Raw genomic sequence first — 26,692 nt, forward strand, 5'->3', positions numbered from 1 at the left:
GACCCACATAGTTGATTTTTTTACAATTTGCCCTGATCTTCTGATTTTTGGTATAAATCATATGTACTAGCTCCCCTTTGCAAGTATTACATACTTACAGCATGTAGCTTGCTAAGAGGGAGAAAAGGTCTGTTCTTGAACGTTAGGCTCCGGTACGTACTCTACCTGATGGTTTCTGGATGATCTGTGTGGCATTTTCAAGGCTCAGTTGGTTTGGTTGACCTTCAGGGCTAAAGATTTGGCCCCTTCAGGAAGAAAGTTCTGCTTTTAGTAGTAATCAGATTGGCATGGGCCACTTGCCAGTCCAGATGAATACACATGAAGTGATTGAGATTGAAAGTCAATTCTTTATATATTTGATTTTCATGACATCAGAAATCTTACAAATAGAGGTGTCAGAGGGATTTTATGTTGAAAGTCAGTGGAGCATTACCTTTGCTATGTGGGATGACAACTTTCCTCAGATATTATTGTCACCATTAGAGTAATTGTTCTGTAAAGTTTTGTCTCAATTTCTGTTTCCTTTGAAAAATAAATATTTCCTATCAGCTTAGAATTCAGGTCATTTTTCGTAAGCAGCATATAAAAGCACATTAATTTTTTATGGATGTCTGCCTATATTTTTATCCCAGGGTTAGTTATTCTCAAATATTTTCAACCTACAACCTTTACCCTTAATAAGAGTTCTTCTCCATTAACACCTTCAGTAACTTCCCATCCTTTATTTTTTTAAAAATTTTATTGGAGTATAGTTGATTTACAGTGTTCTGTTAGTTTCAGGTGTACAGCAAAGTGATTCAGTTATAGATATACATATATTCATTCTTTTTCAGATTCTTTACCCATATAGGTTATTACAGAATATTGAGTAGAGTTCCCTGTGCTATACAGTCGGTCCTTGTTGGTTATCTTTTTATCTGTAGTAGTATATATACGTTAATCCCCAGCTCCTAATTTATCTCTCCCCGCCATGTTTCCTCTTTGGTAACCATAAATTTGTTTTTGAAATCTGTGGGTCTGTTTCTGTTTTGTAAATAAGTTAATTTGTATCATTTTTCAAAATTAGATTCCACATATGAGTGATATCATGTGATATTTGTCTTTCTTTATCTATCTGACTTACTTCACTTAGTATGATAATCTCTAGGTCCATCCATGTTGCTGCAGTTGGCATCATTTCATTCTTTATTTATGGCTGAGTAGTATTCCATTGTAGAAATGTACCACATCTTCTTTATCCATTCCTCTGTCAATGGACATTAATTTGCTTCTGTGTCTTGGCTATTGTAAATAGTGCTGCAGTGAACACTGGGGTGCATGTATCTTTTTGGATGGTGGTTTTCTCTGGATATATGCCCAGGAGTGGGATTGCTGGATCATATGGTAGTTCTGTTTTTAGTTTTTTAAGGAACCTCCATACTGTTCTCCATAGTGGCTGTATCAATTTACATTCCCACCAACAGTATAGGAGGGTTCCCTTTTCTCCACACCCTCTCCAGCATTTATTGTTTGTAGACTTTTAATGATGGCCATTCTGACTGGTGTGAGGTGACACCTTGGGGTTTTGATTTGCATTTTTCTGATAATTAGTGATGTTGAACATCTTTTCATGTGTTTTTTGGCCATCTGTATGTCTTCTTTGGAGAAATATCTATTTATTTAGATCTTCCACCTATTTTTTGATTGGATTGTTTCTTTGACATTGATCTGCATGAGCTGTTTATATATTTTGGAGATTAAACCTTTGTTGGTCACTTTATTGGCAAATATTTCCTCCCATTCTGTGGGTTGTCTTTTTGTGTTGTTTATGGTTTCCTTTACTGTGCAAAAGCTTTTAAGTTTAATTAGGTCCCATTTGTTTATTTTTGTTTTTTTGTTTTTTTTAATTTATTTATTTTTGGCTGTGTTGGGTCTTCGTTTCTGTGCGAGGGCTTTCTCTAGCTGCGGTGAGCGGGGGCCACTCTTCATCGCGGTGCGCGGGCCTCTCACTATCGTGGCCTTTCTTGTTGCGGAGCACAGGCTCCAGACGCGCAGGCTCAGTAATTCTGGCTCACGGGCCTAGTTGCTCCGCGGCATGTGGGATCTTCCCAGACCAGGGCTCGAACCCGTGTCCCCTGCATTAGCAGGCAGAGTGTCAACCACTGTGCCACCAGGGAAGCCCCTATTTTTGTTTTTATTTTCATTACTCTAGGAGAAAGATCCAAAAAGATATTGCTGCGATTTATGTCAAAGAGTGTTCTGCTTATATTTTCCTCTAAGAGTTTTATAGTGTCTGGCCTTACATTTAGGTCTTTGATTCATTTTGAGTTTATTTTTGTGTATGGTGTTAGAGAATGTTGTAACTTCATTCTTTTACATGTAGCTGTCCAGTTTTCCCAGCACCACTTATTGAAGAGACTGTCTTTTCTCCATTGTATATTCTTGCCTCTTTTGTCATAGATTAAATGACCATTGGTGCATGGGTTTATTTCTGGGCTTTCTTTCCTATAACTTCCCATCCTTTGAAAGAAAATCATTGATTTTTCTTGAAGATATTTCCGTCACTAGGAAACAGGCAAAGTTATGTCACTTACTCAAGTTTGCACAGTAAATGTTGAGCCAAACAAACAATTCACAGAGACACTTTAACACCCAACCCGCAGTCTTCACTATTTCACTACTCTGCATGCTTATGATGATAGAAGACATTAAATGAAAACATTAACAAGTAAATTATGTTCATGACCAATAAAAATATCTTTTAAGAAATGGACTCAAGAGTTTTTTGAAACTAATAAACAATAAAATTTTTATTTGACAATAATTAATTATCCTCTTGGTTTAACTAGAATTTAATCAAAAGACTAAACCTGCACTTAAATAGGCAGGATTTAGAGTGTATATATGTCATAAAAGAGATGAAATGAGCTAACCTTCTTGGATGTTAAAATGTACTTTAAAGTTGTATTACAGTGATTCTAGTCAGAAAAAAAGATCAAAGCTATATAAGGAATTTAGGAGGTACATTAAATAAAAAGATAAATTACAAATCAGTTATATTGGAGAACTACCTGGTTATTTGGGGAAGAAAAAAACAAAACTGAATTTATACTTCACCCCTTAAACAAAAAATAATTTTAGGTGGATTGAAGAGATCATAGACTTGAGAAGTACTAGAAAGAATATTGTTTAAAGTTTAAAATGTTGAGTTAGTGAAGCTTCTCTTGGCACCCTTCTAGGGTCTGAAATAGTAAATAGCTTTTAGAAATAATCACATAAAGATTTAAAATTTCTCTGTAGAAAACACACACAGGGAAAGAAAAGGCAAACTTTAGTTGGGTAAAATAATTATTGCATTCATGAAAATACATTTGCATTTTGTAATATAAAAAGAGCTTTTAGCTATCAACAAGGAACAGACAAACAATGCCATAGAAAAGCCATTGATAGATAAGTAACAAATGAAGAAGTACAGAGCATTAAGAGCTTATGACAAAATATTCAGGCTTAATCATAATTAGACTGCAAGTCTAAATAATGATGTTTGTTTTCGTTTTTGCCACTCAATCCAAATCAGCACAATGGGTAACATTATTTTATTGTGGCATTAAAGAAAAAATAAGATACTTGTGTAGCACATAGCACTATGAATTGTTTATAATCTTTCTAGAAAATGATTCGGTAATATGAAGCAAAATGTAAAATGTGCATATCTTCTGATCTACAAATTTTACTTCTGGGAATGTATCCTAAGGATATGTGTAACTATGCAATGAAAATAATCTCAGTATTTTGCATATGTGAAAAATCTCAACCTAAGTAGCTATTAATACGTAAATAATTACATAAATTATCATATATTCTTGAAAATTATATTTTTATAATTTTTGAAAAGAAAATTTGAAAATTTGAAAAAAGAAATTTGAAAATTTGAAAAGAATATTTTCTCTAATATTTTTAAATTATTCAACACAAATGATTCTTAATTACTTATGGGGGATAGTGTTGCAAAAAGTAACTAATAAAACTGCATACAATTAATTTTATGGTTGTTTTCCTTTCCTGCTTGATAGTAAGACTTTTATTAAAGAAATTTTAAAATTTCGATTACAATAGATTTGAGTTTTCCTGGTTTTGATTTGAGTTTCGGCTTAGCCTCATGGGATAACTGAATAATTTCCTTATGGTTTGTCTTATACTCTTTATTAGGAAACAGTTGGATATATCTTGCTTTCTCCATTTTCCTGATGAGTAAAGTAAAATTTTTAAGTAACCTGCTCAAGAAAACAGAAGCTAGGACTTGATCCCATTGAAATAAAGAAGGAACCTTTTCATCAAAGTTGTTGGGGAATGAAATGACGACTTTCCTGAGTTACATACTTGGTTCAATCAACAAGGGCCTGCAAATACCTTCAAGTATTGTTGAATCAATAATTTTAATCCTTGTCTTTCAAGTTCTAGTACTCAGTAGAAGAAGTTTGAGATTTTTGTCTCTCACACTGTCCTACTGCAATAATATATTTATTTCTTCATTGACATGCTATAGAGAAATCTATTGTATGGGTAGTTAGATGATATTTAAATTTATTGCAGTGCAAATTGAAAACCTACTTGCACTACTGTCAGCAGTTGACCCTTAAGTGCTATTCACATTATCAAACCAGATATTTTTAATATTGGGACATAGGAAATAGTTTAATGCCAGTTGGTGTGAAAGTAGCTTATTTGCATTAATTAATACAGAATGGTCTGGTACGGGAAAATATTTTATTACAAAGGATGGCACTGTCAATGAGGTTGGTACTTTAGTCAGCAGTATATTATGGTGAAAATTACATGTTAAGTATGGATAATTGAAAAACTGATGCTAGGGAGCTTCTTTGGAATGAAATTTTGTATTATAGGCAACATCTCGTGAACTACATTCTGAGAGCAATTCTAGGAGGTTTTTCTATGATGATCAGTTAATGTATTTAACAGGAAATATATCAGAAAATGATTTATTCCTCTCACTCAAAGATCTCTTGTATAATGAAGTATATTCTTCTCATGCTGGCTGCTTTTACTTTGCAAGTCATTGGGTTATATCCTGGACACAATAATCCTACACAAAATTGAAAAATGATGCCCAGGTAATTTTTGTCATCTGCTTTTAAGACTTGAGTCATTAGCCATCCATTTTCTTAAATAAAATAAATGTTTTAAATGAAACCATGTTTACCTTATATAATTTCTTATTAGGTTGTTCACTTTCATAGTATGCTGACAGTATCGTATTTCAACTCAGAGTGAATACACTATGAATACTAAAAACAAACAAAACAATATCCTATCTTTTCCAAATGGGAAGCCTGCTAGACTCAAATAAAGTAAGAAAAAGTCAAAATATTACTGTATATCCTGTGTGATGATGGCATCATGATGCCTATAGGCTAACAGAACGACTAAATTGGGTTTGTGGCAGATAGTCTGTTTTTTTTTTTAATTAGCAAATTTATTTTTATTTGTTTTATATAGATTTTGCCAAAATTAGAGCTGAATTAAACAACAGCTAAACTTTATCTTCTCTAGCATCATTTATATTTAGTCTCACCATCTTGAGTATTTTACTATGTCTGCCACTTACCATAATGGTGATACAATGAAAGAATCTTACATGGTTCTTCCATGTGGTAACACATTAAAACAATGCTTGCATGTTTGGAATGTGTAAGATCTTGGTTCCAATCATGGGTTTACCAATTGTGTATCCTGCATGGATAGTATTTTTTTTTTTTTTTTTTTTTTTTGTAGACAGGGTCCTTTATTTAACTTCTTCTTTTTTTTTTTTTACACACACACACACACTGTATTTTATTTTTACAAGAGGTAAATAGACTGACACCAAGCATTGTACTATTTAACTTCTTAAAGAAGAAAACATAGAAAACATTTTTATCCACTTTCAAATTGAGGATCAAGGGGAATGACATCAGTGAAAATGTCAGAGTAGGAAACTCTGGGGTGTGTCCATCCCCAGAAACACTGACATAGATGGTAAAACCTGTCAGTAATGATCTTATCAACATATGTAAGTTTTTAAAATTAATTTTTATTGGAGTATCGTTGATTTACAATGTTGTGTCAGTTTCTGCTGTACAGCAAAGTAAATCAGTTATACATATATCCACTGTTTTTTAGATTCTTTTCCCATATAGTTCACTACAGAATATTGAGTAGAGTTCCCTGTGCTATACGGTAGGTTCTTATTTGTTATCTATATTATATATATAGTAGTGTGTATATGTCAATCTTAAAGATTAAAGAAAGTAGACTAAAATATTGACAAATGTTACTTATACCTTAAATTCCCTCCCATATTTATTTTCCCTTTCTACCAATACTTGTTGTTCACAATGTTCACAAAACCTTTTTTAATACAATGTCTTAGAAGGATTTTTGTAGAGCTGCATCTTGTAATTTTTTGAACCGTATTTACTACATTAGAGTATCCTACCTGATGGTCTAGTTTTTCACTGCATAATAAAGATAAAAACTTCCAACAACAGAACCACTACTTACTCATCGTGAAAGGTATTCCATTATCCTAGAACAAACTTGGCATCATTATACCACTTACTTCCAAGAGAAACAAACACCCTTTTGTCTACATTATCTTTTCTCTCACTACCATTTTTTCATAAATACTATTTATTCAGAGACCTGCTTCCTCATAGTTTAGTTTTCCTAACTGTTTGAGTCAATGGCAAATCCATAATCCTATTTTAAATATTCTCAAGGCCATGAAAAAGTATGCTATTTATTCCAATTCGGCAGTTTAACTGCAGTGCAGAAAAGTTCGGCACCCAGAGATTTAAGCCTCTGTTTTAAGCATAAATTACTAAAGCACCCTGTTCTTTTTTCTTGTAAGTGTAACTCTCTTTGACATGAATCCCCATAGATGTCTTAGGCAATAAATGATATTCCAAGAAAATAATGTGAAAAAGCTAAAGGAGAAGGGGATTTACATTTTTAATTTGATATATTAGATCATCTTTCAATGAAATCTCTTAACTGTGATAATCACAATTAATTCATGCCTACTCGTGTCCATAAATCTTTGGGTGGTACCTTAAAAGGTCTTCCAGAAATAAATCTTTTGCAAAGCTGGAGTCATGCTTCCTGTCCCAGCTCCCTAACAGAGAGAGTACAGAGAGATTAAGTCATAATATGGGTTGTAATCTGACAGACGTAGGCTCAAATTGTGGCTCTGTCTCCTACTTAAACTTTCACTGCTTCCAGAGCCTATCACATGAATTATGAATTACAGTTTCTACTTCCTGAGGTCGATTTAAACATCAATGATATATGTTGAGCACTCAGCAGAGTCCAGTATATAGTAAATACTCAATTCAATAATTATATTAGTTCCTTCAATGCCAAAGTCAACTGTTATCTTCCCTATGATTGCAGGCTTGAAACAGATTACTAATTGCTTCTTGGAAAGCTTATGGTTTATAATCTGCAAGTTCTAATTTAACCAAGACCTGCAACTGGAGCCCTTTATACTAATAAAATATTTCCTAACTTTGTCACCCCAGATGGATCAAGAGCTCCTCGGGGGCAGGGGTCATGTTTATTACAGTCTTTGCATTTGGCAAGGTACTTAACTTACAAGCTTGCATATAATTAGTATTCAACACATGTTTATAAACTGACAGATAGACAACATACAGGAGTAAATAAAAATTATCAATTGATACTCTTTTGTATTTTACTCTCTTTTAAAAATGAGTTTTATCCCCATAATAATTTTTTTTTGGAATGGTACCTAGTGTAGTGCCTGTGTCAAAAAGATTGCTTAACAGACATTTGATAACTGAATGGATGTAGCTAGTTTTCATTTGCAGAACATGAGCACCACCACTATGGGTAACTGCTATATGTTTCTTGTGTTTAAGTTCTGGCAGGCCTTTCTTAAATATGCCTGTTTTTTTTTTTTCTTTCTTCCAGTAATATCTCATGCTGTTTATGTTATGTGTACAGGTAGTCTTCGTTTTTTAAGGATTCTGGAATTGCAAACATGCCTATTTTTTAAATTGTATTTGTAACTTCAAGATCCATACTTGCTGCATGTTCTCAGTCATTCACAAACATGTTCAGAACAGCAGAACATCTGCGTTGCCTGATGCACACTTTCCCAGCTGAGATCAAAGAAGGTGATGCAAGGCCTTCTTGTTCCAGCTTTCATACTGTAAATTAGTGTCCTTTTCATGGTCTTTTAGTGCTATTTTTTCAAAAATGTTTGTGCTTTTTGCTGATGATTTTGCTGTTTAAAATGTTCCCAAGCATAGTGCTGAAGTGCTGTCCAGTGTTATTAGGTGCAGGAAGGCTGTGATGTGCTTTACAGAGAAAGAACATGTGTTAGGTAAGCTTCATTCAGGCATGAGTTACAGTACTGTTGGCCATGAGCTCAATGCTAATGAATCAACAGTATTTAGTGTTAGATACAGTGTCTTCGCATAAAAAAACACGTGAAAAGATGGTATGTATTGATTGGTCGATGAAAATGTAACCAGAGACCCACAGGAACCTAACCCTATATTTCTCCCAGGAGCAATCATTCAGTATTTGCTAATTCAGTGTTTAAGATGACTTATAGAGCATAACTATAGCAAATAACGATAATCAGTTATACCACTCATGGTGATTAACATTTAGTAATCAGGCTCTTATTAGGGTCCTAAAGTAAGGTAGAGGTGGTGGGGATCAGATTGGTTTGCAGGATCTTATGATGCTTTCTGTACCTCCCAATACATTTTGGCATCATGAGACTGAATGTCATCTCAAGTCCAGCTTCCAGGAGTAAGCACTGATCAAGTTTTTACATAGTATATCTCAATTTTGCCCCACACCCACTACCTTTGCCATAACTATTCACGCTCTGTAACAAGCAGTGGAACATCATTTGCAGAGATGGGATGAATATGTAAGTTTTGACTGTGAAATGTCTTTGTGCCCAAGGATCTCATCAGATGTTCAGTTCATTATGCAACAGCCAATCATTATAGGAAAAAGACTGTTTCTAACATTAGGGACTCTAATTTTATCCTCTCATCGTAAAACAAGACCTACCTAGCCAATGTAGAAGAGGAACATAGGATAAAAGGAAATGAGGAGTGTTAAAAAAGAATAGAAATGCTATTCAAGGAAGGAAAGAGAGAGAGATGCAGATTAACACAGACTGAATTTAGCCCAATGTGCCTCAATACAGATGTTCAGTAAAGCTAAGTCTAATTCTCCTTGAAAATCTTTCAAAATCTCTGCAACACTTTGCAAACAAACATAAAGAAATGTCTACCTCTAACCCTGTTGAAAATCTCTCCTACCTTATACTCTTTACATTCTGTGGTGGACATACAATGGAATTTTAATTATGGAAAATTACAAAGTATTTGAGATCTTCTGGGAGTACACACGCTCACACACACACACACACACACACACACACGCGCCAAGGGACAGTGGATTTAGTGGAAAGAGTTCTAAGCTAAGAAAAAAGGGCTAGGTTCTAATTACCTGTAAATGGCAAGCTGCTGGCTTTGTAGGGAACCTATAGTTGAGGCTAAATCTCTGCAACTTGTTTGCTATGTGTTTGCAGGTTAGGCAGGATTAACTTTTTTTAAAATTAAAGTATAGTTGACTTGCAATATTATATTAGTTTCAGGTATACAACATAGTGATTCAATATTTTTATAGTTTATGCACATACAGTATTATTAACTATATTCTCTGTGCTGTACATTACGTCCCTGTGACTTATTTTATAACTGGTAGTTTATACCTCTTACTCCCTTTCACCTGTTTTGTTCATCTCTGACCCTCCTCCCTCTGGCAACCACTAGTTTGTTCTCTGTATCTGTGAGGTTAAATTCTTTATTGTGATCTTCCATCTCAGCATACCAGCTGAGAGAAACAAATGCTGTACTAGGCTAAGAACTACAAAGCAGAAAGTGGATTTATATATCCCTCTCTCTAAATCCCATCATTGGGAGACCGTCTAAGTTCTTTGGATTCATACATTGAGAAGAGCCAGCAACCTCTATAATTCTATATTATATAAATATGATAGAGACCAAAATTCAATGGTTATATCCATCCAGTTTTGTCTCAGTGGTTATTTTGGCTTGCTTTGACTAAAACAGTAGTGCACAGGAACTCTCTCTCAAGATGGATGTGAGCCTAGAATTCAGGTACAGTGTGTTAGGTGATTAACAGATGGGATGAATAGTTTCTTTTTACCCATAACATCATTGACACGTTTGTCTGCTTTGAAGACCAAGTGCTCACTTGGCAGTTTGCTTTGGCAGCAGAACTTTCTGAGTTGAAAAAAAATGTTTATAGAGGTGGTCACATTTCTCACCTCTTTGTCAGCTATAGTAGTAAATTCAAGATTTAAAATTTGTAGTCAAATATGGAATTTTATAGAACACAATATGAAAGCCAAAATAGACACCAGGAAAAATTATTTTCACTTCTTTGACTCTATAGTGAAGGCAATCTCAGATTTAATAGTTATTCCAAAAGAAATGTGGGAATAAAGCTTCATTGTAAAACACAATATTATAACAAATGGGGGAAGGATTGTAATTTCAATGCAAAGAGAGAACACTAGTATTGCTTTACAGAATATGTGGCCAATCATGTTTAATTGAAGCTATTGCAGTGAGAAGTAACAATTTGACTTCTAGGGAGTTTCAATTGACAGTATTATATATGTGCAACGTACATCCACTACAGGAATAAAAGAAACTTTTATAATTGCATGCTGAAAAATGGAAGTATCAACATAAGTTCTGTAAATCTTGCAAATAATAACTGAACATAGCTAGATGGAAAACATTTTCTTCACTAGATCCACATAGCTTAGAGAAAAATAATTTCATTGAAATGTCACATACTTATCATCTCTTTCCCTAACCCGTCTTTTGCAATTTTCCTCATTCCTCTGTATTCTACTATTCCACCATCTTTAATTAGTAAGAACCAAAATATAGGGATATCTTTGCATCATCCACTATGTTCCTTAATGTCACTCCATCATGGACGCGGTGATCCTAGGGAAGATGCCCTTTAAAAAGAAACAAGTCTCTTTATAAGATGGCACTGAAGTCTCTTGAAGATACATACTTGCAACCAACTATTTAACATATAATTTTCAACTATTTCTATGAAGTGATTGGGGTGTTACCCCATTTTGTCTCCACAAACACTTTAAGCTGCAAGAGTTTTTCCCCATCAGAATCATTACTCAACAAATATTGATTGCATGTTGCATGCAAACATGACGCCATATAAGGTAATGTGGAGGATGCAATGGTAATACGCACCTGGACCTGACAACATTTTAGTGGGAAAAAGAAACAAGTACTTAAAATATTTATCTAACTTACGTTACAGGGTGAGAACTGTCCTAAGAGTCGAAAGTAAACTGTGAGAGAGACAGATTTCTATTGAAGGCTATGCAGAGGCTATAATGGAAGGAGGGGAAATTTTCACCTGAGTGAGGGTAGGATGTCCTAAAAAAAAGAAAAAAAGAGAGAGAGAGAGAGATGCTCAGGATACTCAGGATATACAGAAGGAATTTGTCTAATGTAATTGAAGTGTAGACTAGGTGAAAGGAAGTAGTGGGTGATAAGGGTGGGAAAACGTGTAGGACCCAAAATACCAAAACCCTTGAATATCATTGAAGTGGTTTGAACTTTATTTTATAGGCAGTGAGGAATCACTGAATATTTTAAACAAGTTAGCAAAATATTCAGAATCATACTAAATATAGAGTGGATTGAATAAGGAATGGGATTGATGGTAGAAAGAAGGATTAGGAGGTTATTACAGTAAGGCTCAGAAAGGGTAATAAACTCCAGAACTAGAATATTTCACATTCTGAATTCTCTCTAAAACCAATTTTAGATTTCCTGGATTTTATCAAAAACATATATACCCATTAAGATGGAGCTTTTATTCCAAACTGGGGTCTATAACGTTTCTTTTTTTTTTCAGATTTTTCATTATTCGTATACTGCTTCATATGTGATTTACAATATACACACTAGGTAAGTTCTTTGATTTTCTGGTTTCCATGAGCAACTGTCCAACTCAATTGTTGGTGTAGGTGTCAATTTGTTCATGTAAAAATATTTACCTTTTTTCAAGGGAAGTTTGGGAGTTAAATCCTCCAGAAGTAGAGGACTCCATCTTGCAGTATGCGGCCTGGGGCGTCCAAGGGCAGCAGCTGGTAAGCACGGGCATTGGTATGCACTGAGTACTGTCAGCCAGGGCCCTATGGGAAACGCTTACAGAAGCCGCTCTCGTAAAAATTGTCCTGTTATACTGGATGATTTTCATTTACCTTAATACCTTTTATCTAGTATTTTAATTTAAGAATATATCAAATAGTACCAGTATAATGTTATCAATTAATTAAAAAGAAAAAAGTTTATAATGTGTGATTAAACTGCTAGTTAATAATGAAACCCGGAAGAGATCCAAGAATACTAAGGCCTAGTTCTGTAAAATTTCTGTTACATAAAGTTTTATTTATTCTTAAAGCACTGTTCATGGCAAAAATTTAAGACGGAAGTCGACACTTGACAATGTTCTCTTAAGACTTTTTTCTCATATATTTTGGAATTATCACAAACTCAAAAAGGGAATGATTGATGTGTAAAAGCAGTTTGAGCTTCACGATATTCTTGTGTCTCATGGGTGCCTGGATACAGACTTTAAGGGAAAATTGCTCAGGAAGTGGTATATTGCTTGCTTGTATGGCTTGAGCGTGCTCAAAAGTACTACACATGGCCAAACTGATTTCTAAATTGTTTGTGTGTTTATATGCCTACTAACAACAATGTGAGAATCCCCTTTGTTCCATATCCTCACGAACACCTAGTTTTTCCAGACTATTATTTGTTAATAATGACATTATTGCTTCTTCCATTCCAATTTTTATGCTTTCTAATTTATTAAATTCTTCTTGCACTAGCTACCCTATGAATGTGCCTTTTTATGGTGAGGTAGTTTCTTTTCTTGTGGGAAGATTTTTAAAAATGTATTCTATTATGATTATAACAGTAAGGTTTAGATTTATTTTTGAATAAGTTTTGGTAATTTATGCATTTCTCAGAGTTCATTTCACCTAAATTTTCAAATTTTTAGCATAATATTTTTATAACTTCTTAGTGTTCTTTTAATCTTAGCATTTGTTGCTGTATTTTTTCTTGTTTCCTAATATTATTTATAAGTATTTTATTTTCATGATCAACTTTGGTTGATATTTATAAATTTCACATTTGTCTTCTCAAAAAGCCAAATTTTAAATTTATTTGATCCTTTCTAGTATAATGTTAGTGTTCTCTTTTTCTTTTCCAATAAAACATGGAAGACTATAGAATTTTCTCTAAATGTTGCTTAATCTTGATCCAACAATTTGATAGTAATATTTTTAATAGTATTTAGTTAGAATATTTTTTTAAATTTATTGCATATTCTTATTTCAGGTGGGTTATTTTGATGTTTGTTTTTAAATTTACAAAAATGTGAAATTGGTTTTGAAACTACTTTATAAAGTTCAAAAGCAGAACTTTGTAATAGTCACTTAGAAAATGATAAGACTTGATTAATGGCTTAATATAAACTTTTATAAATGTTTTCCCTGTGATAGGTACAGTGTTTTATATGTGCCTATTAGGTCTATCTTAATACATAATTATGTTTTACATAATACATAAGTTAAAGTTAAATAAGTTAAAGTACATAAGACATTAACTCCTTAGTAGTGATGGTGGATATATGGTCTTTTTAGTGTTCTGTAGGTTTTACATTATATAATTTGAACTATGCTTTTAAGAATGAAGGGGGTTAAATGTTAAATACGTCTTTTAGTAAATTGAAATTCTTCATATTCTTATCAATATGTTCATCTTATTTGCCTTTAATAATTCTGATCAACCAACCCTAACCCTAACCTTTAACAGAAGTTAGAATCCTCTAGTTTTGTTTGTTTGCTTATATTTACTTAGAATTGCTGCTTCAGTAACAGCTGAGTGGGTTGAGGTATGTTTTTTAGTTTCCCATGACCATCATCTCATTACGATAATTTAGGAAATATAAATATTTTCCTTAACAAAGTGCATATTATTAGTTTTATTCCATTTTATAAATCTAAGAAATACTTTCTTAAACTAATTGGTGAAACAGATATTTCACATCACAATAAGGCTGTGGAATAATGTACTATAACTAAACAGTGCATCTTTTCATTAAAAAACTTCTGGACCCCGAAATATTCTAGACGTGAATATACCTGAGATAGAGTCTCGGCCAGTGGTTGGTTATGTGACTTTGACCAAATCATTTTTCCTCTCGGCACCTCATTTTCATCAGTAGTAAAATGAAAGCATTCGACTGTGCTTTTTGACCTCCTTTATATTACATTCTATATAACTCTAAATATTATATTCTATATTTAACTGGGATTATTTAAACCTTAAAGGTTTACCAATAACATTGAGAGAAACATATACAAAGTTGCCAGACATTAGACCTGAAGCTTCTTGAGCACTTTATGGTTACATTTTATAAAGAAATCCTATATAACACAGTGTATTCACTGCCTTATCCACACTAAATGGTTGAAGAATTGATTAAATTATTATGAAGAAAACAAGCCAGTAATTTAAAATGAAAAAATATTGCAATGGTTCAAATCCCATAGATTATAGACAGTATGTTTGCATTTATCCTGTGTCTATTTTAGACATTTAAAACCATGTGTTTAATATACCTATGTAGGGCTGTCTCTAGATCCATTCCATTATGATATTCCTGAAGAGTGGCAGCAGAAGCTGCATAAGATATGCTAGATATGAAGATGCAGGTCTGATTCAGAGAAGTCAAGGATCAGTGTATTGATGGACAGTGCTGGGTGGGCACCAGGAAGTGGGCAGGCGCTGTAGTTCTACTGCTTCACTCTGTTGCTGTCAACAAGAGAGCTGGTCCATTAGGCCAGAGGCAAATTCTAAGCACACAAAATGTTAGAACACAGAAACCCAAAATAACTTCATGTTCGTGTCACTGGAGTCCTTAGGAAAAATCTATAAAACTTTGATTAATTTTAAATGGCTCTTTTTCTCCAAGCCTGAGAGCAACCTACACCTGTGCCAAAATAAGTTTTATACCCTAAAGGAAGTAGTATTAGTTGTATGCATTTTCTTTAATGATTCCTATTTGTTATTGATTCCTTATTCTTTAATATATTTGAGAAAATCATAAAAATACTAAAAATTTACAAAAATCATAGATCCTCTCATGGGGGTCATTTTGCAGGTGATTGAATTCTCATCTATTACTTACTAGCTGTTGATTTTGAGACTATTACTTAATCTCTACATGCCTTAGTTTCCTTATCTTTAAAATGGTGACAATAGCAGTGCTTTACTAATAATGCTATTCTGGTATTTAATGTATAAATACAAAGCACTTTGAAAAGTATCTAGCATATAGTATTTTAGAGGTGTTAATTTTTATTGTTTTAAAAAGATTAAAAAAAATGTGTCATTTGAATTTTAACTTCTTCAGGAATTTTGGTGTTACTAGTTTTTTTGAGAAATAAGCCTAAGTTCTTTGTAATGGCATTTTCCAAAGTCATTTGGGAAAATTTTGGGATAAGTTCCATTCTTGTTGAGGTTATTTTTTGTGCAAGTAGACATAAACTCAATATAATTAAAGGGCATATCTCTGCAAATGGCTAACGGTCCATTTCATGTGAATATGACAGGCTTTGTCACTATTTGAAGCCATCAGCAAAAGTCAGCAATATGATTATACCAGAGATGAGCCACTGCAATACTTTAGTTTTGCATTAAATTAATGAGTCCTGTAGTGTTTATAAACTAAGGACAATTGATTTTTTCATCCTTAATTCTCACTCCCTAATTTTATTTGCTGTAAAATAAATCCCTGTCTATAGAGAAGAAAGGTAAGAGATTGGACATAATTTATAAAGAGGGTCTGAGTTAGAATTCAAAGGATGGAGAATTTTTTAGTAACACTAGGTGTAGGGGAAAACAGTTTGGTTGTGGCCAACTTTGTGGGAAAAAAACCTGACACAATACAGCATGTATTATTTAGAGAAGGCAGTGAGTAGACCACTTCAGCTGTACCAAATGTTTTATAAAAAGAAATGGTGGATACTGAAGCAGGAAGAAATATGTTAGTCATTCAATTGAAAAGAATTCTGGTTTAAGAGGGCATAGCCTTTTTCTTTCCAAAATAACTTCATCTTATAAAAGTTAAAATCACTCAATGTAGAACATTTGAAAAGTCATATAATTATATGAATTCATGTAAATTCATATATAAAAATTAAATATACCTTATCTATAATTTTACCATAAGAATTGAAAGCTTCTGAAAATCAGATGAAGTCTGAGCATAAGAAGGAAGAAACATTTCACTGATTAAAATACACTCTCTAGAATCAGAAAAAACTCGATTCAAGCTCAGATTCTGTTTTTTGTTTTGTGACTTATGGAAGGTTGAAAGCTTTAAGCTTAAACTTGCTCATTTTAAAAATGAAAGAAATAACTACTCCCAGTTTTGCTTGAGGTTTAAATGAGATAGGTAATGTGCACAAGTCAAGATTTTCCAGTAAACAGTATTAATAGTGTATATAGCTATATATGTATATGTGTATTCAGAGAGAGAGAGATTGAGAACCTGCCTCAAACAATTACGGAGGCAGTCCGGCTGTCTGGAAACTCTGATAAGATTTAATATCACAATCTTGAGCTGCAGTCCTGAGGCCTTCAACTCATTGGATAAAGACCAGCCACATTATTCCTTACTTAAAATGAACTGATTGTAAATGTTAATCATATCTGCAAACTGCTTTCACAGCCAGACTAGTATTTGACCAAACAGTCAGGCACCATAACTCAGCCAAATTTACACATAAAATTAGCCATCACAGCATAGTAAGCACTCAATAAATGATAGCTATTAATTTGATTCCCACTTGTCCTTTCATGTAATAACATAATTAATTCAGAATTTCATCATCGTTCCCCAAATAATTTTTGCAGCTTATTTTCTAATGTCCCTTCTTCAATTGCTAGCCATTCTAATTCACACCTGCAGAGATATGGTTAACAATGCAGATCCTTAGCAACTCCCACAAGGTTATGAAATGTCACTGAGATGACACACAATGTCATTGATGTGACACACAAGATGTGACTAAGGTGTCACATCATCTGACTTCTGACACTTCATCACAGAATACAGCACAGATTTTTTTCTACCTGAACCAAACTCTGTCATTTCCAGAGGGTGACACAGGGCTGCTTTGTGCTCCGAGTGATTCCCCTTCTATACCCATTGTTTTCTTTTCGTCAGAACTCTTTGTCAAATGCTTTCCCTCCTCTTCTCTGGTAATTTTTCCCCAACATTTCTACATCTAAGTGAATTGCTTACTTCTCAAGATTCTAATATTGGTCTATTTTATTTCAAATTTTTACAGTATTTTATATTATTTATTTACATTGCTATCTTCCACCACTGACCTATAGTCTTTTCCAGAGCAGACAGAACAAAGAATATGCTAAATGTCCCTCTCCTCTCTCTCTCTTTCTCTCTGTCTCCTTTTATCTCTCTCTCTCTCCCTGCCTCTGTCTTCCCCTCATCTTCCTCCCCCCTTCCTTCTTCATAAAATTCATCTTAGCACAAGGCAAAATGTAGATTTAATAAGAAATTAATGAAAGGCTAACTGTTGTTTGCATGGATAATGGAATGCCAAAGGAGGTTTTGAGGATGGCATAATATGAAAAGAAATCATTCCTGAAAATACAGGTCTGGCAGGAAAGTTTAAAATAGAGTGTAGGTAACTGAGTCTAAAGGCAGAGAGCTAGGTTTAGAGGCCATTAGATAATCTAGAACTGATTTGATAAATAACAATATATTTGAGATGAACACATCAAGTTTTAAACTGAGATCTAAAATTTGTTTGCAGCCCAACAATAAAAATTGTCTTATAAATACTTATTCAAGTAAATTAAATTATGCATATATTATATGTATATTTTTACATATTTTTGCAAATAATCTCATTTTAGACTCTTAATTTATTTAAACCACTTTATTGAGTACAAATAAAAGACTGACACATACAAAAGGCTGTACTTTGCATTGAATACATACAAAATACTGTACATATTTAATGTATAAAACTTGAGATGAAAATAAGTATACGCCCATGAAACCATCAGCACCTTCAATGGCATAAACACATCCATCACCTCCAAAAGATGTTTACTGCCCTCTTCAATTTTTTGTGTGATAAGAACACTTAACATAAATAGACTCCTTCTTTGATATTGCTAGTATTTTTTCAGTCTATTCAGGATAAAATAAAATCACCATACCCATTCTTCCAATGGCATAAAGCTTTAAAAATATCCAGTGTGCTACTTAATTTATCACAATTTAGGTGTTTAGAGAAATCACTTTTCTACATTTTATTATCTATATTTTTGAAGAACGTAATGTTTAGGTAATTCTCTAAATACAAATAAAAATTATCAAACTTTCCTATCATCACCTACATTTTTACTTACTAGAGATTTACCTTAAAATTGTATTAAAATCTTAAGTGATTAGCAATGGTTCATTGCCTCTAGGAGAGTTTCAATTTCTTTGGTGTCACTGCTTAAGTTTTCATTAAGATTTAATGAAAATTTAACTAATTAATTAATTTCATTAATTAATGTAAGCACTTTGAACAATTTTATTGACTTTTCCAGGGTGACTTTAATCCTTCTTCGTTTAAAAGCAGATGTTTAAGGTAGCATTTTTCAAACATGTTGTTGAAATCTCATGTCCCCTACTAAAAATCAATATGATTTTGCTTCATATGCCATTAAGTATGTCTTTCTCCAGTATAAAAGTAATCATTTTAATTGTCATTAAGATGTATTCAAGAAATACGTGATAAGCATTTGCAAATATAAGATATACATGTGCATACTCATACACACACTACACACACACATAGTCACACACACACACATTCACTCCCTGCTGCTGGTGTCATGCACGTTTGGAACGAAAGTCTGGGGTTTAGAGTCCTAGCATACCAACATACCAGAGGTGACATAGAAGTAAATAAAGAAAAGCAGCCATTGAGAGTCAAGGTCTATTTCCAGTCAGTTCTTCACTGTGGTGTGTGTGGTGTGGCACTCATTCCTAGGTAGTACATTGGTGCAGGAAAACTGCCAGAAAATTTATAGCTTAACATCCTCAAGTGTTTGTCATGATGACCTTTTCTCGTATAAATGAATTTGCACCTTTTTTAAAACTCCATTTATTTTCATTCGTGGTGATAAATGCAAACAAGGTTACTTTTTCATTTTACCCAGGACAAAATCTAATGATTGTATTTTTAGTTCCAGGAAATAATAAAAGCAATCCTTCTTACTATATTCTAGTATTAGACACACCTAAGGTCTAATGGGTCTCACTTCAAGTTTGGAATCAGGAAAATCAATATCAAGAAGTTAATATGTCTTCTATAATCAATATTTTGACTGGAGATAACTGATGAACCATAATAGAATAACTATGTTTGGGTTTAACAAAAATACCCTTAAAATATCTCAACCATTTTGACTGATACATTTGCATTGTATTCAGGTGTATATTTACATTAGTATATCATGTAGGCAAATGTGACAGGAAATACATTCTCATATAAGTAAAATGTGGTAACAGTATAAGTGTACATGTGTAAAGAAAAAATATGCAATTACAATGTACAATTTAAAAGAAAATTAATTTGCCTTGCTGTGCAATATAAATCTCTTAGTGTCTTGTAATGATTTAAACAGCATATTTATGACTTTTCTACCAAATTCAGATTTCCAAAAGAAATGGAAAATGAAATTACTATCCTTTATAAGCACACATTTCAGATTATTTCCCTCCAATTAAGTGTTGCTTATTTCAATGTAAGAAGAAAACTGAGCAACTTGCATACGGTTAGCTATACTCGTATTGCTTTTAAAGGCTTTGCACAGGCCTTATCAGAAGTCACTTGATAAGTATGTGTTGACTTGACTTTGATGACTGCCTTGGACTGTAAACAAACTCTCTGAAGGCAGGAGCTCAAATTCTGTAATTCTGATAGCATGTATAACTGTATATTGAACTATGCAGTTAGCAGGCATGGGTTTCCATTGAAAATTACAAAAGAGAAGCTGCTTAGAGAAGATGTTGTAACCTGTGCCAGCATATGCAAATGGAAGATACTTAGATGCTGACAGTTTCTAAGTGAGGTCAGCCCTGACCTAGATTTAGATCTAGAGAGTGATTAGAAATATTGCCAAGCTTTTATCCAGTAATAATAATAATAATATTAATAATTAAAAAGCAATAGAAGAAAATCATCAATTCACTGTATGCTATTTGAGAATGCCTGTTTCCTATGCTATGTTTGTAATGTTTTATTCAACATTTAGAAAAATCAGATGGAAACCAATACTGTCATATAAAGTACCAGTTTCAATGATGGAATGTCAGAAGTGTACTTATCTCTTCTGCGGGGAGGTGGTAGTCTTTATCCTGATTTAAAGTGCTTCATTTGGTTTAATCCAGCATGAAATATAAAATTTTATAGAGCTTCTAGCTAGGTCTTATGAACTTGTTACTTATTACGGGTATAAAAGGCACAATGTCTATTCCAGGAGTTCACAGAAAATAGACTTAAAGGTGAGAATACTCACCTTTGGGAACACCTACCACATGGACCTCACCTTGCAGGGGGAATCCTCTCTGAGGTGATGGAGCAGTTTCCTAGAGGAAGTAACCAACAAGTTGAGTTTTGGAGTTATATACTGGTGCAAGATTTGGACCTTTATTTAAAGGCATCCCTCTGAGTATAAGGAAGCTCTCAATATGAAAAGAAATAGAGTAGACTTGTATGCAATCACATGCTTTAATTCTTTTGTTTATACTTTTAATAATGGAAAACTATAACTTACTATTATATCCAAATGTGAAAAGATAATAAACAAGCTAGAAATATAAAATGTGTTAGCAGACTTGTACTAGAAAGAATAACCATAAAAACTCACTGTAATAAAACTCCCTATATTTCCCTTAACTTATATTTAAGCAATTTTGAGTTATTTAGTAATAATGAGGTAAATGCAACAGCCATATCTTTTTCCCTATTTTTTGTTTTCCAACATAAATAGCAATTTCTGCAGCTCTTCTTGTCTCATGCTGTTCCTAACATTGAATTAAATAATATATTGTGGAGTAAGAGCCAGAGAGATTCTAGGATTGCACATTTTTAAACTATAAATCTGGATCATACATAATCCAGTGTACTGAATACTTTGGAGAGTTCCTGCTAAGCAAACCATTTGAATGGAGTAACAACATAGGTGATGATCAGTGAAGGTTTCTACATATTAGACTCTTTCTGTTTCTTTGCAGCTAAGCTTTTGCGTATCTGTTATTCTTACTTTTAACCAAACAGGGTTATCCTACAGTGCTGTCAAGTCATAGTCCTTCAACGGTCTAAAGAAAAACTTTAAAAATAAGATTATAATAGTGCTTATTTTAAGATGTGAACCATGCTACACAACCCCTGAGGTATAAAGATTCCAATTAGGAAAAGTTTAGTATTCTAGTGATTTACTGTTTTTTAGTAAACGGCATGAAGAGAACTCTCTGAGAGAAACTGTGCTGTGCATTAATGTCAAGATTCCTCATGTAAGAAATAACTCCAGGCCTCCTTTACATGGTGTGGTAGAGGAGCTCTCCCTGTGCTCTCCTTCTTAAGAACAACAAAGAAACTGAACATGTGAAAAGAAACTCTATATTTTATGATATTTTGAATCGACCACAGCCTAAACTATAGTCTCTAAGAAACATGAAGTAATAATTCTCCAGAGCCAGGAAAAGATTGAACGCAAATATATACTTTAGTAGATTTCAGAAACTCAGAGAAATAGACAAATTGACAATTTTAGCTGGTAATTTCAACACTTGTCTTCCAGTTAAAGATAGAACAACTATACAGAAAATCAGTGAGGATATAAAAGATTTGATCAACACAATCAATCAACATGACATAATTGACATTTACAGAACATTATACCCCAAAATTACAGAATACAGGGCATTTTTAAGTGCTCACACTGGGTCATAAAACAAGCCTCAATACGTATAGAAGAATGGGCATCAAACAGAATATGTTCTTGGACCACAAAGGTATTAAATTAGAAATCAAAAATAAACATAAACTACACACACACATTCTTACTGGGCTACAAATATATCCAATAAGAAATATAGTACTATATAGCTAGCAATTCTAAATATAGAATTTATCCTGTGGATATATTGCACATAGATCCAAAGACATGAAAAGAAAATTCACTTGAATGTTATTTACAATTTAAAAAGCAGAATAGGGCTTCCCTGGTGGCGCAGTGGTTGGGAGTCTGCCTGCCAATGCAGGGGACACGGGTTCGAGCCCTGGTCTGGGAGGATCCCACATGCCGCGGAGCAACTGGGCCCGTGAGCCACAACTGCTGAGCCTGCGCGTCTGGAGCCTGTGCTCCGCAACAAGAGAGGCCGCGACGGTGAGAGGCCCGCACACCGCGATGAAGAGTGGCCCCCGCTCACCACAAAAGAGAAAGCCCTCGCACAGAAACGAAGACCCAACACAGCCAAAAATAAATAAATAAATAAATAAATTTAAAATAAAATAAAATAAAATAAAAAGCAGAATAAAAGAATAGAAACAACTTAAGTCATCATTATGAGACTAATAAAATATATTAGGGTGCATAAAATAATAAAATATTAAAAAGCCATTAAAATTAGTATGATTCTTCTACATGTGCAGATATGCAATGCCATCCACTAATAAAAGTCAGTATAATTAATCAGTATGCTCTCATTGTTGTAATAAGCAAAACAACAACTATATATATGTGTGTGTGTGTGTGTGTGTGTGTGTATATAATTTAAATATTTACAGAATTCACAAGACATTAAGAGTAGTTGTTCTCTGGGAGAGAACTGGGTTTTGAGAGAGATTTTTCATATTATTTGATTTAATATTTTTTCTTGAGCATGTCTTATATTTTAAATAAAATAAATTTTAAAAATTATTATGAATAACAAAACGAAGTTTAAAGAACAAACGTGATTGCTTTTAACACAGCATATAGAAAGTAAAGCACATCAGAAACTTCCAAAGTAGAGAAAAAAATGACAAAATACACACACACACACACATGTATATATGAACTGTATATCAGCAATGGTCATATAAAATGAGATTTCACCTGTGCTACAATATGAAACCTCATCAGGGACAAAGGTATCAAGGAGATATACTAAAGTAAAAAATAACTCCTTGTTTAGAGTAGCAGTATAATAGGTAATTTCATCTTTAAAATATATTTGATGTTATTATATTGTTTTAATGGTTAGAAGAGAAATAAATGTTTGAGAAGGAATGAAGGACGTAAAAGAATTACATATTTATAGCCAAGTAAAAAACAACCACGGCATGAATCTTCTATTATACTTGTTAGAAAAAAGTTGCTGATATTGAAGATGAATGTTAAAAGATTTTGGTCACTGCAAGCTTCCCCTACTATCCGAAAGTAGAGTGTTCTTATGAAACTCCTATTTAGGATCCAAATTGGTATAAATGAAGAAGCAGTTACCAGAGGACACATCTTTATAATGGATTCACAAAATAAACCGAGATAAAGCACAGATGCTCAAGCCCGTTTAGAGCTATGGTGGCTTGATTCTCACATGCTAGGTGTAGTTCCCAGGGAAGGAGCTTGGTGGTGCTACTCTCACTGATCACAGCGTGCACTGCCTTTGTAATGCCCTTGCTGCAAAGCAAAGGCTGAATGCTATTTGAGCTTTTTGATGTGTTTGGTTAAAACAAAAGTCCTCTTTGGATTTCTTTCGGTTAGCAAAAATAGGAACTGATGTAATAGGTCTTTGGTAAAAGTGAAGTGGCATAAAGCGAACTTTCTCAAAGTGTAGATATCTGCATCTAATGTACTATAGTATGAAAAGTAGAATGAAGGTAATTATATTAAAAATTGGTCCTCAAACCTTTATCCATTCAAAATTATCCTAATAATTACACTTTATGTCCCAGAACTAAACAAGAACATGGGGGTGAACATAGCCAAGTTTGGCTCCTCATTTAAGAGTGAAAAAGATTGTTTACTAATTTCTTTTACTTCTCTTTATGTTATCCAAATTGAATATTTTCCAAAATAACTTTTCCTTCGAAAACTTAGACTATCTTCTAACTAGTTTTAAGTCTCTTAAAAAAAAAAGCTTATCTTGTCCCTGGAAGCATAATGACATATATCTATTAATATATCAGATCTTTAAATGAATTCTTAGAACTAGGGTTGTCCTCAAATTTTTTTTTTAAATTTTTTATTTATTATTTATTTATTATTTTTATTTTTGACTGTGTTGGGTCTTCGTTTCTGTGCGAGGGCTTTCTCCAGTTGCGGCGAGTGGGGGCCACTCTTCATCGCGGTGCGCGGGCCTCTCACTATCGCGGCCTCTCTTGTTGCGGAGCACAGGCTCCAGACGCTCAGGCTCAGTAGTTGTGGCTCACGGGCCCAGTTGCTCCGCGGCATGTGGGATCTTCCCAGACCAGGGCTCGAACCCGTGTCCCCTGCATTGGCGGGCAGATTCTCAACCACTGCGCCACCAGGGAAGCCCTGTCCTCAGATTTAAACCACTATCGCTTTTTGAAATTATGTTATTTACCTGATATCAAGAAATTCAATTTGAAAAGGAAAAAAGATATTATACCAGCAATATGATAAATCTTATACTGGAAAATCACCTTCCATGTCCATGTCCAGAGCATTCTCCAATTAAAAGAACTTTGGCTAAAGTTGAATAAATAGTTTCTCAAACCTGATATGGAAGATTGAGAATTTGCTTCATGCAAATTCAACTATAAACTCTGGACAAAACATTTTAAAAAATGAAACAAAACTATCCGAGGATTCTGTAGCCTGAACAAAAGCAGGCAAATTTTGCAAGGGAGTAAACATTAATTGTAAAGTGACCCTCAAGGTGTAAACCCTTCATTTTGTGTGTTTTGTTTAGGGTTCTATCCTAAGGGCAGTGATATTTGAGGCAGAGGTGGATGTGTAGGGGGCTGAATCTCTGAAAGTAAACCCCACTGTCTTTTAGACAGGAACAGGAGGAAAAGCCCCTGGGTGACCTTGACTGCCAGAGAGTAAGGGGGAAACCCTGAGAGAGTCAGAGAAGAGGTATGACCAGTTGTGAGAATAAACTCAGCTAAGTCTCTGACTGAACGTGAACTACAGATGCAAGAATTTTCAAGCAAGGTCCTTAAAGTTGCTTTCTGTGTTCTGTGAGAGTCACAAAAATAAATGCATAAAGGAATGAAAAGATAGGATATATCAGCATAGAAATATATATATAAATATGTGTATATATATATATAATATGTAAAACCTGTGTATCTCCATCTTTCTATTTATTTAGCTATCATATATATTATATATATAATATTTTATACACATATGTACAAAAATCTTTAAAAGACTAAATGGACATTTTTAGAATTGCTAAACAACATCTAAAATAAAAAGTAACTGAATGAGATTTAAAGCAGAATGAAAATGACACAGTAGTGATACAGAGATCAATACATATCATTTAATCTGAAAAGATAGTGAGAAGATTAAAAGAAGAAAAAAAATAGAGCCTATTAACCAGCAGGAAAACTCAAAAAGTCAAATATGATGGTAACTGGAATTTTAAAAGGAGAAGAGAGAATGGGGCAGGAAAAATATTTGAAGAAACGATAACCAGAAATTCTAAAATTTAATTAAAAACATACATTTATATATTCAAGATGTTCAGTAACACCCCTCCCCTCTGAAAAAAAAAAAAGTAAATTCCAGGAGAACCATCCTGGGTACATATTAGTCAAACTACTGAAAACTGAAGATAAAGAGAAAATGTTGAAGCTGCCAGAGAAACACTGCAACATATAACATACAAAGGGACCACAATTAGAATGCCTACAAACTTCTTGTCAGACACCATGGAGAATCAAGGTGAAATAAAGACAATTTCAGATAAAAGAAAAATAAGTGAATTTATCTCCACCAGACCTATGCTTAAGAATGTTCTTCAGTTTGAAGAAAAATGATACCAGAGGGAAACTCAGATCTTCAGGAATGAAAGAAGAACATTGGAAATGTTAAATATATGAGTAAACACCAAGCGCTAAATTATCTCTTAATTTCTGTGTAAAACATCCTACTGTTAAAAGCAAAAAATGATGATATGCTTTGAGAGCTTATAATGTATGTATATGTGATGCTGTTGACAACTATTAACAATAAAAATGGTGGAGGAATGGGAAAACTGTACATTTACAACATTTCTGTATTTTGCATGAGCTTATTAATTTCCTCAGTGATAAAAATGAGGCACTTCAAGTTGTTAGTTGACTAATAAAAATCAGATTGTTGGTTAAATAATTTTAGAATTTAGGGGTATGTGGTAGTTTATTTACTGCCATCAGTCAGACAATTAGTAGAATCATGCTTTCATAAGAAAATGT

At 33.5% G+C, this 26,692-nt stretch overlaps 1 protein-coding gene across 1 annotated transcript in view; it reads left to right on the forward strand.

The window, feature by feature from the left end:
* DPP10 (dipeptidyl peptidase like 10) overlaps positions 1-26,692 on the forward strand; it is a 675,810-nt gene that overhangs the window by 515,086 nt on the left and 134,032 nt on the right. The window contains exons 6-7 of the mRNA XM_059927100.1: positions 12,022-12,074; positions 12,175-12,256. Of these exons, the coding sequence (XP_059783083.1) occupies positions 12,022-12,074; positions 12,175-12,256 (135 nt within the window). The remainder of the gene's footprint in view (positions 1-12,021; positions 12,075-12,174; positions 12,257-26,692) is intronic.

The sequence above is a fragment of the Balaenoptera ricei genome, chromosome 7, assembly GCF_028023285.1.
Source record: "Balaenoptera ricei isolate mBalRic1 chromosome 7, mBalRic1.hap2, whole genome shotgun sequence".
Classification (NCBI taxonomy): Eukaryota; Metazoa; Chordata; class Mammalia; order Artiodactyla; family Balaenopteridae; genus Balaenoptera; species Balaenoptera ricei.